The sequence below is a fragment of the Schistocerca cancellata genome, chromosome 5, assembly GCF_023864275.1.
Source record: "Schistocerca cancellata isolate TAMUIC-IGC-003103 chromosome 5, iqSchCanc2.1, whole genome shotgun sequence".
NCBI classification, from domain to species: domain Eukaryota; kingdom Metazoa; phylum Arthropoda; class Insecta; order Orthoptera; family Acrididae; genus Schistocerca; species Schistocerca cancellata.
In genome coordinates this window covers 367,896,853-367,916,696 of record NC_064630.1, presented here as the reverse complement: position 1 = coordinate 367,916,696, position 19,844 = coordinate 367,896,853, and the positions used below count along the sequence as shown (strand labels likewise).

At 38.6% G+C, this 19,844-nt stretch overlaps 1 protein-coding gene across 3 annotated transcripts in view; it reads right to left on the bottom strand.

The window, feature by feature from the left end:
• Window positions 1-19,844, bottom strand: part of LOC126188248 (uncharacterized) — a 455,739-nt gene that overhangs the window by 226,121 nt on the left and 209,774 nt on the right. For all 3 annotated transcript variants that reach the window (XM_049929807.1, XM_049929809.1, XM_049929808.1), the window contains 4 exons: window positions 16,426-16,614; window positions 14,875-15,015; window positions 6,477-6,659; window positions 3,907-4,044 (listed from right to left, as the gene is read on the bottom strand). In XM_049929807.1, the coding sequence (XP_049785764.1) occupies window positions 3,907-4,044; window positions 6,477-6,659; window positions 14,875-15,015; window positions 16,426-16,614 (651 nt within the window). The remainder of the gene's footprint in view (window positions 1-3,906; window positions 4,045-6,476; window positions 6,660-14,874; window positions 15,016-16,425; window positions 16,615-19,844) is intronic.

The window sequence follows — 19,844 nt, the reverse complement described above, 5'->3', positions numbered from 1 at the left end:
AGTCCCCTGCTGACACACAGGGTCCATGGATTCATGAGGTTGTCTTCATACCTGTACATATCCATCCACTTGATACAATTTGAAATGAGACTCTTCCCATCAGGCAACATGTTTCCAGTCATCAACAATTCAATGTTGGTGTTGACGGGCCCAGGAGAGGCGTAAAGCTTTGTGTTTTGCAGTCATCAATGGTACATGAGTGGGCCTTTGGCTCCGAAAGCTCATACTGATGATGTTTCATTGAATGGTTCGCATGATGACACTTGTTGATGGCCCAGCATTGAAATCTGCAGCAATTTGCGGAAGGACTGCATTTCTGTCATGTTGAACGATTCTCTTCATTCATTGTTGGCCCCATTCTTGCAGGATCTTCTTCTGGCCACAGTGATGTCGGAGATTTGATGTGTTACTGGATTCCTGACATTCACGGTAAACTTGTGGAATGGTCGTATGGGAAATTCACCACTTCATCGCTGCCTTGGAGATGCTGTGGCCCTTCGCATGTGTACCGACTGTAGCACCAAGTTCAAAGTCAGTTAAATATTGATAGCCTGCCATTGCAGCAGCAGTAACCAATCTGACACTTGGCTTATATAGGCATTTCCAAGCATAGCTCTGTACTCCGCCTGTTTACATATCTCTGTATTTGAATATGCATGCCTATACCAGTTTGGCGCTTCAGTGTACATCTTTAGCCATTGGGGCATCATTCTAGGGGCAAGCCATCCAGTCCTGGAGATTTGATTGATGCCCTTTTTTAAGTGCTTCCAGTATTTCATCTTCCATATTCACTTCCAAGATTACTTCCTCATCCATCTGGTTTAGTCTCATCCGTAGTGGTCACAAGATCATCTCCCCCACCATGAGATCTGTCTGGATACCAGTGAATAGCTGATGAAATCTGTCCAAAAATGCTGACGCTATGTCTCCTTAAGACTTCAGAGGCCAACTATCCGTGGTATGGAGTGTGTTGATTAACATTTGGTGGTATTGTTGTTTTCTGCTTACATATGACACATTGATTGAGGTTCCCCAGGAATACCATCTAAGCACCTGGACATTAGAGACAGGTCCTCTATCCTGTGTCATGTGACCGTGGTAATGTGAATTTTAACACAGTTGACTTCAGCCTGATGCAGAGGAGATGGGGGCTTGCAATGACAGCTCACAAAGTACCATGTAACAATATTCCATACAGTCAAGGTATCACTGCCATTGGTCCCAGGCACACATAATAAGGGCATGACATAAAAACTGGCTTCGCACATCTCACCCACCATTGTGTCACCATTATGTATGGTGGGAGTCGCAGCTCACAAGAGGCATACACATTCTCAATTCACTCATGACAGCCTTGATCTGACAATAGTGAAACATTTAACTTGCAAGGTCCTCAATTGCATGATACAATCTGTCGTGATAGGTTGATGGTGCACAAGTATGCCAGACGATCAGTAAAAGCTGTGGGCCATATTTCAGCAAAATTGTCACTTCCTGTAGTCCACCAGGGACATAAACATGGTCCCTATTTCTGTGGATCCAATCTTAAGTGACACACAGGTACATGTACCGGCATATCACTTTTATTCCTCTGCATGGGAGTTTGGTCCTTCAGAGCCAGGATCCATTTGAAGTCAATGCCTAGTAGAAAGAGGTCATACCTGCTGGCAAAAAGACAAGCAATACCTGCAGAATAAAACTGTACCCCTTCCTTTCACTGGTCTTTGTCAGAGTGAGCGTAGATGTTGATAATGTGGGTCCCGTGAATCGTAACTGTCAGATTCCATGAAGATCGTGGAAAACAGGGTTCCTTTGCCAGTATCCCTTCCCTTATCAAGACTTCCATGCCACTGTTATTGGCCAAGTAAGGTAAATTACGTGTGAAATAGCCAGGTACCTCAGGGAAAGCACTAAGCTGTACTTATTGCACCAACAGGACATCAATGTCTGATGCATATAACATATCACGAACGAGTTGCAACTTCACCTTCAAATCAATGTTGTAGATATTGACAATCTCAATTTCATAGGCCTGCAGTCTGGTGTCCATCATATTAGCTCGCAGTGCATTAAGGGGTGAATCCGCAGCATGGACCCCCACTATTTCCAAGATAGAATTAGCTTCCTATAGTCGTCCAACATTATCAGCCACTTGAATGAATGGGCGCCACCATGACATCCCCGACACTCTGTGTATTGTGCCTCAGTGTTGTCTTCTGGTCATCCAAATAAAGGGTGTCAGGAGCCACAACCTCTTGTTGATCCTTATTGTCGGGTGGCAGCTGAATTGCAAATGACATCCTCTCAGCATCGGAAAGTGCACAGTCGGCATCATCATGGTGTTGTAGTTCTTGTAATGAATGCTCCAAGGTGTTACAATCATCACTGATGCAAGATGGCAGGAAATGGACATCATCTTGATTGAGTTGACACTTTCTACGACATTTTGATGAATGCTGCCTGCGTGTGTGAATGCAAACATCCTTAATAACTGGTTCATCCTGGTGTGCATCCTCCACATCATGCATTTCTACATCCACCTCCTGCTCTAGTCTTCCTCCGTAGCTGCTCAGGTGTAGTCATGATCGATCATAATTGTTTTCAGTGGTATTGCTGCCAGATCCTGAGTTGGCGCATCGACAGAAGAAGGCTTCCATGTTGGTGTCAGCATGTTCCAAAGTGCCATCATGTATGTCAGCGGAAGAAACTTGGTTGCATCTGTACACAGTTGGTTACCCCTAGGCAGTTGCATTAATCTCCTCTGGAGGCATTCCAACTGAACATAACTTTCACTACTGCATCTGGAACAGGTCCTTGACTGTCTGTTTTATATCATTATGGCTCTGCAGCCCTGGATGAACAAATATGAAGTTAAATGATTTTTCCACACAACTGGTGCCGGTCAGACACTGTTAGGTTGTGAACCTTGCCCATTTTTGGACAGTGTGGCTGATCACAGTGCCATATTCTTGTAATGCATCTGTTACCATCATTTCTGGTACCTCAAACGGCAGTTCAAAGGTCCATATGGTATGGATAACTAAATGATCTACTAACACATCTCCTAGATTGTCATCTGAGTGTTGAAATTTTAAACCTCATTTGACATCTTTCAGTATCTTGTCACATGCTGCATCAATAACCAGCCTGACAATGCTACTTGCAATTTATAAATGGATGTCAATAAGGTCATTGTAGTTAATTCACAAGTCTGACAAAAGTGTTCGATTTCATGAACCTTAGGTCTCGCATACTCATCAAAAAACATGAACTTGAGTGTGGTCTTTATGAATGAGTGTGCCATAGTGTTCATCTATACGAAGTTACACACATGAAGCCGGCTGCAGTAAACACAACCTCGACTGTGAGAATATGCAGCCAGAACATAAACAGTACATCTAAACCGCTTCACTGTGAAATACTGACTGTCCCTGGAACATGAGCGCATTATATTATCGTCTGATATTTCCTCTTTTTACAGTGTTTCTTACTCCAATCAAAAAGGAGCAGAAATAAACGAGCTTTTGTCAGTGTATATGATTGACTTTTCCACAAAAAGTTAACTAGCACTGAACGTACACACTTAGGAAAATGCAAAAAATAAAGAGCTCTATGATAGTTTGAGTAAAGAAAACAAATAATTATTCCATTCTTCCCCAGTCATACAGTTTCATTTATTTTTGTAATTTTATAACCCATCATGCACCAAATGGCCATGTTAGTGCTTCAGTAAATGTGATAAAATATGATAATGCACATTCACAAGTTTCAGTATGGTGTCGAAGATAAAATTTTGCAGTTTACATGCCTCTGTCAGTGAATTATTCAACACAGTTAGACTGTATATATATTAACACATGCTTTCCAAATGTGACATATATTCAGAGGAGTGACTACTGTACTTACAGAAGAAAACAGCAAGATGTTCAACATCATTTATTAACATCTGTAAGGTCTTCCTGTCAACACTTTCTATAACATCCGGTGTTGACTCATGAAGTTCCAGCACCCAATCCAATATGGCTTCCTCATGCATTAGATCACCTAACACATGTCAAAAGAAGAACAAAGTTCAATGTTCAACATCTATTATCATTATCTAAAAAGTATGAAAATCAGATAATAAACAAGAGCGTTGGTATGTCGATAGACACACAAACAAACACAAACACACACACAAAATTCAAGCTTTCGCAACCAACGGTTGCTTCATCAGGAAAGAGGGAAGGAGAGGGAAAGAAGAAGGGATGTGGGTTTTAAGGGAGAGGGTAAGGAGTCATTCCAATCCCGGGAGCCGAAAGATTTACCTTAGAGGGAAAAAAGGACAAGTATACACTCGCACACACACACATATACATCCGCACATATACAGACACAGGCAGACATATGTAAAGGCAAAGAGTTTGGGCAGAGATGTCAGTCGAGGCAGAAGTACAGAGGCAAAGATGTTGTTGAATGACAGGTGATGTATGAGCGGCGACAACTTGAAATTAGTGCAGGTTGAGGCCTGGTGGGTACCGGGAAGAGAGGGTATATTGAAGGGCAAGTTCCCATCTCCGGAGTTCTGATAGGATGGTGTTAGTGGGAAGTATCCAGATAACCCGGACAGCGTAACACTGTGCCAAGATGAGCTGGCCGTGCACCAAGGCATGTTTAGCTACAGGGTGATCCTCATTACTAACAAACACTGTCTGCCTGTGTCCATTCATGTGAATGGACAGTTTGTTGCTGGTCATTCCCACATAGAAAGCTTCACAGTGTAGGCAGTTCAGTTTGTAAATCACGTGGATGCTTTCACAGGTGGCTCTGCCTTTGATTGTGTACACTTTCCGGGTTACAGGGCACCCTCCCACCACCACCTACTCCAGTCCTGTAACCCGGAAGGTGTACACGATCAAAGGCAGAACCATGTGTGAAAGCACCCATGTGATTTACCAACTGACCTGCCTACACTGTGAAGCTTTCTATGTGGGAATGACCAGCAACAAACTGTCCATTCACATGAATGGACACAGGCAGACAGCGTTTGTTGGTAATGAGGATCACCCTGTGGCTAAACATGCCTTGGTGCACGGCCAGCTCATCTTGGCACAGTGTTACGCCATCCGGGTTATCTGGATACTCCCACTAACACCAACCTATCTGAACTCCGGAGATGGGAACTTGCCCTTCAATATACCCTCTCTTCCCGTTACCCACCAGGCCTCAACCCGCGCTAATTTCAAGTTGCCACCACTCATACGTCACCTGTCATTCAACAACATCTTTGCCTCTGTACTTCTGCCTCGACTGACATCTCTGCCCAAACTCTTTGCCTTTACATATGTCTGCTTGTGTCTGTATATGTGCAGATGGATATATGTGTGTGTGCGAGTGTATACCTGTCATTTTTTCCCCATAAGGTAAGTCTTCCCGCTCCCAGGATTGGAATGACTCCTTACCCTCTCCCTTAAAACCCACATCCCTTCTTCTTTCCCTCTCCTTCCCTCTTTCCTGATGAAGCAACCATGGGTTGCAAAAGCTTGAATTTTGTGTGTGTGTTTGTGTTTGTTTGTGTGTCTATCGACATACCACTGCTTTCGTTTGGTAAGTTACATCATCTTTGTTTTTAGATATATTTTTCCCACGTGGAATGTTTCCCTCTATTATATTCAGATAATAAACAAGTAATTATAAAACCAGTAAAAATGATACCTTGAAGAGTACAGTTACTGAAATATAGTAAAGCAGTAAAATGTCTTGCGTTCAAATTTTACTTGGTTGCACTAAACCCATCAACAAACAATGAAGCTAGTATTTTAACAAATAAGGAACAATTTAAAAATCTTTACATATACTTTCACTATCTTCATTTCATTAAGAACATTGCCGATTTTACAAATCTAACATTACAGTTATTCATGCATATATATTTACATTTTCAGATTAATGTGCAGCTATATGGATGAGCAGGTTATAGATTTCCACATTTTTTCTAAAAAGTAAGCTACAGTGCTCAATATCCATTTTGTTTACATGACTACGGCTACTCAGTGATTTCTCTATGTAGCAAATGGCTATCTTTTTTTCAATTTGAGCCACACATCCATCAAAGTGTTTTAATTTAGTCACCAACTCAATTAGATAATATAACAGCATACTGATCTTCCAAACAGAGTTTTGATATATACTCAATGCAATTTCTGCAATAAGTGAAAGGAAAGAGGAAGCTGATTTTTTCAGTATCACATACAAGTTGACAATGGTGATTAATGTTCAATAAGACACTTAACTGAAGTGTAAATCAACCCTATGAGCTCAACTCTTTCAATTTTTACTTCAGTGTTGCAATGCAGTAAATGCACTTACTGTATTAGAAGTGAAAACTAAATTTAAAATACAGCTTCCTCCAGGTCCACTGATTGTTTATCTCTTTTGCAACATTACTGAACATGTAGATAATTATTTGAGTATAAAAGTATATAGCAATGGAATACCTGTATAAATCTGTCTGAATCTGTTGCGGTAAAAAGCAAGACATGGAAGAGTTGGAAGATCGTATTCTTTCTGTATGCCTTCATCAGACGTTTTTACGAATGAAATGTCCTTTTCTTCACATTCATCATCAATGTTTTCCAATTCACTTATGATTTTTTGACTTTTCTTGTCTCCTTCCTGATCTACAAAAGAAACATACACTTTAAAATGGTGGAATCATTTTGTACACTGTAAATGTACAATAAAGAAAAACAGTGATTGCACAATATTTATAATAGTCATTGAATGTTAAAAAATTTAAATAAGTTTTATTTCTTTGTGGTATAAAGCAGAAAAGAACAACATTCGTATTATGAAATAAATCAAACGTCTGCCCAAGCAGACATTTCACTGTGATAGGTATTATTTTCTGGGTAAATCCACCTGACAGCAAAAGCTGTTATATAGCACAAAAGCGGATTATAGGAAACAGAATCTGCTTTGTCACAAATCTATTGCAAATCTGGAGTTATAAAGCCAAAAATTCTTTAATTGTCTTTTTTGTATATTCCGGAAGTAATATTATTCATTACAACAAGATTAGATAGAAAAGCCAATTTATTAATACAGGGATAAATTTCCTGTTTGATTCTGTGATAGTTGTGGATATTTTGTGAATAAAGTTGTTTAGATTGCTTGATATATTTCTTTGTTTATAATGTTGTTTCAGTTACTAGCATCTTCAGATCAAAATTTTGAACTTGTAATACAAAATCCACTGTCAGTTTAAATACACGTTATGCCTCAGCAGGGCACGACATTATAAAAAAAAAATATATCAATCAATTTAGATGGCTTTATTCAGGATGAAGCCAACTGCTTTTGTAGATGAAAACGTACATTCCTATAATAGAATGACAAATAGGATCTATATATTCAGCAGATATGTACAAAAGTGAGAAAAAATGGACCTATGGAGAAAGGGAAAAGACTGTGTAATAAATTACCATAAGGTATGAAGTAAAAAAAAAGATATACTGATCCCCCCCCCCCCAAGAACCATGGACCTTGCCATTGGTGGGGAGGCTTGCGGCTTGCATGCCTCAGCGATACAGATAGCCGTACCGTACGTGCAACCACAACGGAGGGGTATCTGTTGAGAGGCCAGACAAACGTGGTTCCTGAAGAGGGGCAGCAGCCTTTTCAGTAGTTGTAGGGGCAACAGTGTGGATGATTGACTGATATGGACTTGTAACACTAACCAAAACGGCCTTGCTGTGCTGGTACTGCGAACGGCTGAAAGCAAGGTGAAACTACAGCCGTAATTTTTCCCGAGGGCATGCAGCTTTACTGTATGGTTAAATGATGATGGCGTCCTCTTGGGTAAAATATTCCAGAGGTAAAATAGTCCCCCCATTCGGATCTCCGGGTGGGGACTACTCAGGAGGACGTTGTTATCAGGAGAAAGAAAACTGGTGTTCTACGGATCGGAGCATGGAATGTCAGATCCCTTAATCGAGTAGGTAAGTTAGAAAATTTAAAAACGGAGATGGATAGGTTAAAGTTAGATATAGTAGGAATTAGTGAAGTTCGCTGGCAGGAGGAACAAGACTTTTGGTCAGGCGAATACAGGGTTATAAATACAAAATCAAATAGGGGTAATGCAGGAGTCAGTTTAATAATGAATAAAAAAATAGGAGTGCGGGTAAGCTACTACAAACAGCATAGTGAATGCATTATTGAGGCCAAGATAGACATGAAGCCCACGCCTACTACAGTAGTACAAGTTTATATGCCAACTAGCTCTGCAGATGATGAAGAAATTGAAGAAATGTGCGATGAAATAAAAGAAATTATTCAGATAGTGAAGGGAAACGAAAATTTAATAGACATGGGTGACTGGAATTCGGTAGTGGGAAAAGGGAGAGAAGGAAACGTAGTAGGTGAATATGGATTGGGGCTAAGAAATGAAAGAGGAATCCGCCTGGTAGAATTTTGCACAGAGCACAACTTAATCATAGCTAACACTTGGTTCAAGAATCATAAAAGAAGGTTGTATTCCTGGAAGAATCCTGGAGATACTAAAAGGTATCGGATAGATTATATAATGGTAAGACAGAGATTTAGGAACCAGGTTTTAAATTGTAAGACATTTCCAGGGGCAGATGTGGACTCTGACCACAATCTATTGGTTATGTACTGTAGATTAAAACTGAAGAAACTGCAAAAAGGTGGGAATTTAAGGAGATCGGACCTGGATAAACTGAAGGAACCAGAGGTTGTACAGAGTTTCAGGGAGAGCATAGGGGAACAATTGACAGGAATTGGGGAAAGAAACACAGTAGAAGAAGAATGGGTAGCTTTGAGGGATGAAATAGTGAAGGCAGCAGAGGATAAAATAGGTAAAAAGACGAGGGCTAGTAGAAACCCTTGGGTAACAGAAGAAATATTGAATTTAATTGATGAAAGGAGAAAATATAAAAGTGCAGTAAATGAAGCAGGCAAAAAGGAATACAAACATCTCAAAAATGAGATCGTCAGGAAGTGCAAAAAGGCTAAGCAGGGATGGCTAGAGGCAAATGTAAGGATGTAGAAAAAAAATGGTTCAAATGGCTCTGAGCACTATGGGACTCAACTGCTGTGGTCATAAGTCCCCTAGAACTTAGAACTACTTAAACCTAACTAACCTAAGGACAGCACACAACACCCAGCCATCACGAGGCAGAGAAAATCCCTGACCCCGCCGGGAATCGAACCCGGGAACCCGGGCGTGGGAAGCGAGAACGCTACCGCACGACCACGAGATGCGGGCAAGGATGTAGAGGCATATATCACTAGGGGTAAGATAGATACTGCCTACTGGAAAATTAAAGAGACCTTTGGAAAAAAGAGAACCACTTGTATGAATACCAAGAGCTCAGATGGAAACCCAGTTCTAAGCAAAGAAGGGAAATCAGAAAGGTGGAAGGAGTATATAGAGGGTCAATACAAGGGCAATATACTTGAGGACAATACTATGGAAGTGGAAGAGAATGTAGATGAAGATGAAATGGGAGATATGATACTGTGTGAAGAGTTTGATGGAGCACTGAAAGACCTGAGTCGAAACAAGGCCCTGGGAATAGACAACATTCCATTAGAATTACTGACGGCCTTGGGAGAGCCAGTCATGACAAAACTCTACCATCTGGTGAGCAAAATGTATGAGACAGGCGAAATTCCCTCAGACTTCAAGAAGAATATAATAATTCCAATCCCAAAGGAAGCAGGTGTTGACAGATGTGAAAATTACCGAACTATCAGTTTAATAAGCCATAGCTGCAAAATACTAACATGAATTCTTTACAGACGAATGGAAAAACTGGTAGAAGTCGACCTCGGGGAAGATCAGTTTGGATTCTGTAGAAATGTTGGAACACGTGAGGCAATAACGACCCTACGACTTATCTTAGAAGCTATATTAAGGAAACGCAAACCTACATTTCTAGCATTTGTAGACTTAGAGAAAGCTTTTGAAAATGTTGACTGGAATACTCTCTTTCAAATTCTGAAGGTGGCAGGGGTAAAATACAGGGAGCGAAAGGCTATTTACAATTTGTACAGAAACCAGATGGCAGTTATAAGAGTCGAGGGACATGAAAGGGAAGCAGTGGTTGGGAAGGGAGTGAGACAGGGTTGTAGCCTCTCCCCGATGTTATTCAATCTGTATATTGAGCAAGCAGTGAAAGAAACAAAAGAAAAATTCGGAGTAGATATTGAAATCCATGGAGAAGAAATAAAAACTTTGAGGTTCACCAATGACATTGTAATCCTGCCAGAGACAGCAAAGGACTTAGAAGAGCAGTAGAATGGAATGGATAGTGTCTTGAAAGGAGAATATAAGATGAACATCAACAAAAGCAAAACAAGAATAATGGAATGTAGTCGAATTAAGTCGGGTGATGCTGAGGGAATTAGATTAGGAAATGAGACACTTAAAGTAGTAAAGGAGTTTTGCTATTTGGGGAGCAAAATAACTGATGATGGTTGAAGTAGACAGGATATAAAATGTAGACTGGCAATGGCAAGGAAAGCGTTTCTGAAGAAGTGAAATTTGTTAACGTCGAGTATAGATTTAAATGTCAGGAAGTCGTTTCTGAAAGTATTTGTACGGAGCGTAGCCATGTATGGAAGTGAAACATGGACGATAACTAGTTTGGACAAGAAGCGAATAGAAGCTTTCGAAATGTGGTGTTACAGAAGAATGCTGAAGATTAGATGGGTAGATCACATAACTAATGAGGAGGTATTGAATAGGGTTTGTGGCACAACTTGACAAGAAGAAGGGACCAGTTGGGTAGGACATGTTCTGAGGCATCAAGGGATTACCAATATAGTATTGGAGGGCAGTGTGGAGGGTAAAATTCGTAGAGGGAGTCCAAGAGATGAATACACTAAACATATTCAGAAGGATGTACGTTGCAATAGGTACTGGGAGATGAAGAAGCTTGCACAGGATAGAGTAGCATGGAGAGCTGCATCAAACCAGTCTCAGGACTGAAGTCCACAACAGCAACATACTGATTCCAATATGATCTGCTATAACAATGCTTCTACAATGTAAAGAAATTCTTTGAAACATAAAAATTTGAACTCTAAGTAACTTAAACAGAAACTGAACATAACAAATCAAAATAAAGATATAACTTCCTAAAACATATGCAAACATACAGTAAAAATGAAATGACTGTGTGTCACCTGTGTACAAATGTATTGTTCAACTGTAGGTGATACTGACTGTATGTTGCTGATAAATGTAGTGTACCAATATTATGAAAAGGATAGTTGCTACTCACCATATAGTGGAGATGATGAGTTGCAGACAGGCACAACGAAAAGACTGACACACACATACAGACACACACATACAGACACACACAGAGGCTCCATAAGCCTCATACGGCCAACACAGTCGCAGCACTCCTGCAGAAATTCAAATGGGAGGTTCTCGGCCACCCTCCTTACAGTCCGGACCTCTCTCCCTGTGATTACGGCATTTTTGGTCCCCTTAAAAAGGCTCTGAGGGGCAAACGATTAAACTCGGACAATGACGTCCATTACGTCCAGCTGTACATGCAGAACTGGTTCACATTGCAGCCCCAGGAATTTTATGAGACGGCCATTGACCACCTTGTGTCACAGTGGGACAAGCATCTCAACAGCTATGGTCAATACTTCTAACATACAGGTATTGGTCTCTGTAATTATGCACCTGGCTCATTTCGTTTTGAATGCCTCTTACATTGGCTGCCTCCACTATTAAATAGTTTTAACATATGTTTGCATTATTTCACTATGTTGAAATATTGTCACAACATACTTTTTACCGTTGTCTGGTAAGGCAAAGTTATGTTCAAAGTTTATGGAATTTGGAAACTTGCATTAAAAAGGCACATATCACAAGCCAATATTGAGGAGAAGGCTGCCACATTGTTTTGAAGAAGTCTGAAGAAATATGATACCACACTCCACTGGACCGAATTACCTATTGTTCAATCACTGCTGAGCAAGAACAACCAAGCACCGCACTATGCGACAGGTCTCCAAGTGGACATTGGTGATGCAATTCAGTGTCTTTAATTATACTTGAACAATGCAACATCTTTTGTTTCTTCTTGAAACATAATGACGACCACTGACTGTCTCATACACAACACAATTGACTGATCCATGGCTGATAGTCAAATTAATGCAACCTTTATTCCACCACACTTCCTTCCTGTCTTGACTGTTGCAATAGATAAATAATTTTAATTTAGCCAATATATTCCAGATCAGAAAGGAACTTGTAGTCAGGTACCAATCACAATCTAGTGTGGTTTCCATCAATAGTGATAAAGGTGTTAAGTCACAAATATGCTGATTTACTAACATAGGACACTCAATAAGACACATTTTCACATTCTAACATTCAATGAAACACATCATTAAGATTGATACCTCCATCACTTAATACACACATGCATGTGTACATCTTACACAATAGTGAGCTCACAGTCACTACTGTGGCTTAAACAATACACCTCGCAGCCTCTAATGGGCTGTATACTATTACATCAAAAGAGTCAGCTACGTGTACTGGGTCCCATGCCCCATTCTCATTTTGCTTCTGTGTTCCAATTGTAATTTCACTCCACATACATACTGAGTGGACTTCTATTCACCCATTGCTTTATCCTGGGATCTGGATTTCAATTCTCTGCACAACTGAAAGAAACTTTTTATGCCACTACTGAAGGATTCTTGTTAGGCCTATCCATTCGCGAACTTAAGTTCTCTATCAGTACACATCATGTCTTATCAGTTCTTTTACACGCTAGCAACACCGATTTGCTCACATCCTTGGATTCATAAATGGCACAGGAGCAGCAAATCACTAAATTCAGTTCCTGCCCCTATTACAGCATTCCACTATCACAATATTTGACTTTACATAACTGTTTCCATTGTGACTTCTGTCCTGCTTGCTATTCTGATACTGAGCATGACTATATATTCTTGTTTCACATGCAAATTATGTAGCAGGATGTATACAGCTACTCATGTACCTTGGCTTCCTTCCAGTGGATTCTACTGAGGTGAACTGCAAAAGTTATTTTTCTATTGTCATGAACTGTAATTTTGTATGGTACCAGTTTCTTTAACTAAAACTATTATTTTGTATTTGTCTTACAAATTACTTTCTCTTGTGACTGTTTCAAACAACATTTTTTTGTTGCACTTATTTGTTCATTTGATGTTTTATTGTCATGAGTAATTTTTACAATCTTTCTGATCAGTTTAAATGAACTTAATTACTTTGCTGTTGTGATCATAGAAATTGGTGTTAATGGACTCACTCTTCAGACATTTATTCTAAATGTTACTATTTATCTATAAGATGCATTAATGTGATGAGAAGTGTCATGACTTGTAACTGTCATTTTATACTTTTGTCAGTACATCCTATTTAGTTTTGCACATCATTCTGGTTGATGCTTAGAAAGATCTAATCAAGTAGACGATTTGGTTGCTTCCACATATTAATATATTTTTTGTTTGAAACTTTCCTTCAGTCATGTAAAAAGTTACAATGGTATTTACAGGACAGAATCGGTGGTGCTAATAAACTCAAAACAAATTTTACTTACAATGTTTCCATCCTGTCGAAACCGTTATATTTCAAAATTCTGTTCTATAATTTTGATCTGCCTTAGTATCAGGTTGGCAACCATTTGGTGCCATCCCAGTGGTTACTTGGATACCTTATAGACATTAGACACTGCATTCCCACATTGTCTTAAAAATCCAACTGCAGTGTGATGAAGTGGTATTTCAGCACCTATTCTACTACAATCACAATGGATCCATTACCTCCTCTAATAACATTAGAAGTGAATCATTCACTTCCTTCCTTTATCTTTAAAAACTGCCCTGCAAACATCTGCTCATTATTCTTACAATACATTCTAATCTTTGCAATCCAATCATCAGCAAAGCTACCCTGTCAATCAAACCATGGAGCAAGATCACCTGACTTGTGGGACTGATGGCTCTCAGAGCCACAGCAAAAAACAACCCTTTCTTCTGTTACAAGCTGTTGCTTAGTTTCTCCAAGATGTGTCTGGGGCTACTGGAGCTACCTTCTCTCATCACCCTGGAAAGCCTCACCATGTCATACCTCCCCCCCCCCCCTTTCCAAATGACCAAATAAATTGAAACTGTTTTCCTTTCTGAACATGAGTACCATATATTAATTACAATCCTACATTGCTTTTTCAATCCTGACAACACCTCTCAAGAGGGCGTGTGGGGATAGTGTTCTTTCCTGTCTGGAATCAGAACCTATCTTATTGGGCCTGTGGAGGAGTTTCTCTATCCTAAAAGACCCACATGTGAATGCCACACATACTCTGTCAGCCTAGCAGCTGCATCCTGCAAGTAGTGTACATAAAAGTGCACACAAATGTTCAATGTTAAAAGAAGTCTGTGATATCTCAGGTTCTGCTGGTGCGCATGGTTAATGATGTTCTTCTGGGTGTTCTGCCAAGTTGTTGTTTCTATTTCACACATTACATTTTGACAAGCAACCCAATTCTTCAGTTGCTGCAAGTTTAGATGTTATGCGCACTTGCTGTCTGCAGTCCAACCAAGGGCATAGTAGGTGTCGATTACACAGAGCACAGCACAAATATTGTGCATAAAATTGAAACAACTCAGCTGAGCACCATTAAACAAGAAGGCCAGAATGACAAAATTTGTTCAAAACGATTTACAACACTTAAACACTGATCTCAGTGAAATCAACATGCACAAAAGTTTCATCAGAACATTAATACTCTCTCCTAAATGAAAATACATAAATAAATAATAATAATAATAAGTGTCAGGCATACTTACAGAAAAATACAACAACATTCTGATTATCTTGGAGGATTTTCTCAAGCATACGGGTATTAACTTCTTCAATGCGCCCAGGTATTTCAAGTGTGTCCTCATCAGTAAGCCATGCAAGAACTTCATCTTCATCATCCAGATCACCTACAAAAATAAAATCAAAAATTCTAAGCACACTATTCCAACATCACCCTTATTATGTATCATTTATAACATGCATGTATGAAAACTAAAATGTTAAACTTTGCAAAAAGATATGCCCTCATTCAATTAAATGAAAATATTTAAGTATAACCAATATCACATTGAAAACATTTATTTTTTTCTCTTAGCACAATAAACATATTATGCAAGTCTCTCTTCAGTTCCAGTGGTGGATATAATGCTCCAAATTTAACAAGCCACTATACAAATAATAGTCCTCTGATGAGAACTTAAGAGTTTAATTTTTTTTTAACCTGTAATCTTCCCTCGAGATTACAGGCAAATTATTTTAGATTTATTCCCTCTGTTGCCAATTCAACAATGTCAAAATAAAAGATAAATAAGAAGACCCTTGCAACTGAAATCAGGAAGGAATTGGACATTATGAGAGATGAAATGTTATGCAAACCTGAGTGACGGTGTGCTTTTAAATCACTGTCTGTACTTTTTATTGTAGCATGTTAGTATCCATCTAAACTTTCATATCCATATGAATTTTCCACTTCACATTTCACAAGTCATTAACAGCTGTACGGAAAACTGGTGTAATTTACTATAGTGATAGATAACACTATGAGCAATGTACTTCTCATTGTATACATGATTCAAGTATGAGCATTCAGTTACCTAATTAGTATGGTTCTGTATATCTTACTCTGGCATTAACTACAGACATATAATTAAAAAGATGTTAAAATGCTTCATGTGTGATTGACTAGCATGGAATGAAAGCAAAGGAATATTTCTAGCTTTGAATTTGAATGGAAGAAAAATGAAAAAATACAGAATGCATACTTCCTACTTGCAACCTACAATTGCCTCTTTAAGGAAGCTGGTAAAAAGGATGACAGCATTTACAAAATGTATTTCTTCCCAGAAGATGGCCCACTGTCTGAAGTGTACGATGAACTACTTTTCTAGTGTCAACGGTTGTTATTTTCTCTGCACAGATAGGTATTCTAGGGGTTCCTTAGAATAAAACTCATGGCATAACTGCCATTTGAAATAAGAGGTATACTATTTTAAGCATTTATTTACTTACTTGTCATTTTTTCATAACTTCCACAAGTAGTCTGTACCCTTTATTATAGAGTGCAGTGTAAATTATGTTTACTACAGGATATTAATATAATTGTGCAGATAAAAACTGTTACAACTTTTTTACATTAAAAGCCTTTCTGGTCCAAAAATGTGCATTCAGATGACTGAGAACAATTACAAAATAGAAATGGATGTACTAACAATGCACATAAACTTTTAGTTTTATTCTGCACAACAGACAGAGATCATGGTGACATGTATGAAACATTAGGGTAACTGTTCCAATTAAGCATTTAATATGGTATTTACCTTTGTAAATCATAGGGTCCTTATTACGGAAAAAGACAAGGCTAGGGAATGTCTTAATTCCATTTTTCTTTGCAATGCTAAGATCCTCAGTTGTGACAAATATAATACCAGCTTCATCCAGTTCATCATCAATATTTTCCAACTCATCCAGTATGTTATCACATTCTTCTCCTTCTTCACATTTACCACCTGAAAATAATAATTTGTTCATTGTACACTGGCATTTGTACAACAGCCTAAAATTTACGCATGTCAGAAAAATAATAATTTTCGAAATGTCAGTGTAAATGTCTGGTATAACAGCAAAGACATAAAAGTCATTCTAGGAAATTGGTATACCTAGGGAGAGATGAAGGCAGAAAGGAGAAAAAAGATTAGATTTGATGCACTGTTGCTGGAGGGAAGGAAAAAAAATCAAATCTTGGATTTGTGCACAGAGCTAAAGTAGGACTACATTAAAAAATGTGCGTTTTTGAGATAAAAAAACCACAATCTTTTTCTGCCAAACCAAGACATTTTCTATTCACCCACACATTCCTTGGGTGTCATCGAAATCTGCTACCTGGGGTAGGAACCAGTGTACGGCAGCCTCTCTGTCACAGTAAAAACATTGTGTAGACAGGAGTTTCTATAAGTGCAAAAAATAGACAGAAAGTGGTGAGGGTAAAGTCAGTACTATAAGATATAAGGTCAAGCATTTTCCAGTACTATCTGAAAATGCAGTGTACTGAACCATAAATGGGAAGGCATTGTTGAGGATCAGCACAACACCTACTACAATAAGTACCCCACACATGCTGTTTTGCTTTTCTCAGTTTTTCAGCATCAGGATGTCTGCAGAAAATTGCTGCAAGGTAGTAATTCCGTTTCTGAATGAGATCATCATTAGTAAGGGATGGCCATACACTACACTTTTTCTTTGACATTAAACAACTTCAGAAAACAACCTGCACTCACAGCACACTATTTGTTTCTTCATGGCATTCAAACCAAATACTATAAATCAATCAAACTACATCAAATGGCATTCCAGCCTGAGCTGCTAGAGTTGGCAGTCATGTGCACATGAGGTGTGCTTTCTTGTATGTATTACTGATGAAGGCTGTGTCCGAAAGCTTTATTAAGCATCTTTTCATTGTGCCTGTCTACAACTTAACTTGCCTTCTTTACGGTAAGTAGCAATCTGTCTCATCCTGTGTTGTCAAATACTAGAAAAATATGACAATGAATTTCAATTGGAGATACATTATGTCTACTTGGAAACCTCACAACAGATCTAACCTCACAGACTATGGGAGTTTAAATTCATGTCACTATTCACAGTTATAAAAACAATAATATTTCAAACAATCTGGAAGTTAGATATGTCACAGATTGTAGATATGATCTACATTTCATACACAGGCAGACTAACTCTTAACAGCAAGTGACCTGCCTTTATATAATGGTAGGGAAACTTGCTTTATTTGTAACCATTGTGAAATATTTCTGCGGCCGAGTGCAGTGAACATTGTGTAGGCCTATACACTAGTGTACAGATACACTTACCATGAAGCTTAGTTCAGCATAAACATTTGACAATACACTTGTTAGTAACTACAAAAACTGAGTAGATTTTGTACTTCTTCTGCAGTGTCGTCATGATGGTAATATAAAATTAAAAACAACAAATGAAATTTCACTTGACAGTGTTTAAATCTAGTGGATTGAAAATGTACATCCACTAAGAGAATGTGATAAAAATCTAATTGAAATATAAATAAAATATTTCTTTATATTGTTCCTGAGCTTAAGCATTTTGAGGAAATTTATGTGTATCTTGTGAACTTTAGCTCTTCAATCATGTTCACCTACTGTACATTAATTCGCCCAAAACTTCTCCTTTTACTTTCTGCACTTCTCTATTTATGTTGTTACTGAGAGACTTGTGCAGCTTTAGCCTACTTGATTTTCTATTTTTTATTTCCTTTCAGTCTTTCTTTTTACACTAACTGCTGATTTTTTATTCTCTCTTATTTCTATGCTTACATTTCCCAATTGTTCCTTTGTCAATACATTCACTCTGCTCTGCATCACTTGTACTTACTGTTCACAGTCGTATCTATAGATATATTGGTTCTATTCTTGCAATTAGATGACATCTCTTTTTTAAATTACATGTGAAAATACACTTTAAGTTTTTTCAACAAGAAATGGAGTTCCTGAAGTTTTATTTTTACTAATGTGTATAATGTATTATACGTTCTCTACTAATCCATAGTTTTCACTTTTATCTTCAAAAATGGTGATGTTCACCAGTTTTGAATGTAGAAATGAATAACCATGCACAGCAAAAAATTTATACAAGGAGGCACAAGATTATAAGTGGCTCAGTGACCTTGAAGAGTTGTCATACTCCATGAACTAAATTTTACAGAAGATACATGAAAGTCAGTCACATAGCAGTAAAGCTAAAAATTTGAAATAGTTAACTATCAGGGAAACTGCAATGATCCTGACAGACATAAAAGAAATGACCACTCATAAAGTGCCATTAGTTAACAACACTGGAAATGGAAAAGCAGAAAATAAGCTTGGAAACTTTCGTATCATCTACAGGGTACTTCAGAAATTTATGAGTCAATCTGCCAGTTCACTCACTGTAGCACTGATAACAATGGGAATATGTTTACATTTGACAGCTTTCCACAGGTTAGAACGGTATGCTTTGACTGTTTCACTTATGTAGAGGTAAATCTACACTGCATGTTTCACAATCTTAGTGACTTACCTAATAAATGCTCACTTTAACCACGTCAGGATATTTATTTTGTGGAAAGGCAATTGTGATCTTTCTGTAAGGCCCTGGAAACAGTAATGTATGTGAAGATGTACTGTTACATACAAAGATGAGCCAACACATTATGAACACCTCCTTAATACCATGTTGGTCACCTTCAGAAGACAATACAACAGCAATTCTGCATGGTATTGATTTGGCAAATCCTTGGTAGGTTCCTGGAGGTATGTGGCACCACATGTCTATGCACAGGTCACACAAAACCCTTAAATTACAGACTGGTGGTTTGCAGGAGCAGAACTGGCACCTGATAGTGTCCCAGACAAGCTCCATCACATTTAAATTAAGTGGCCAAGATATCAATGTGAGTTCAGTATCATGATCCTAAAACCACTGTAGCACTATTCTGGCCTTGTGACAGTGACAGTTTAAATTAGATGCCATTGCTGTTGGGAAGACATCAAACATGTAAGAACACAGGCAGTCAGTAATAAAGTTCATGGCCAGTGAAGACATTAAGCACAATGGGTACAGGTGGTCAGCAATAATGTTCAAGTGGTCCATATCTGCCATGGTGTCTTTTATTACAATGACAAACCATATGGAAGACTGGGTGAATGTTTGTCACAGCATAATACTG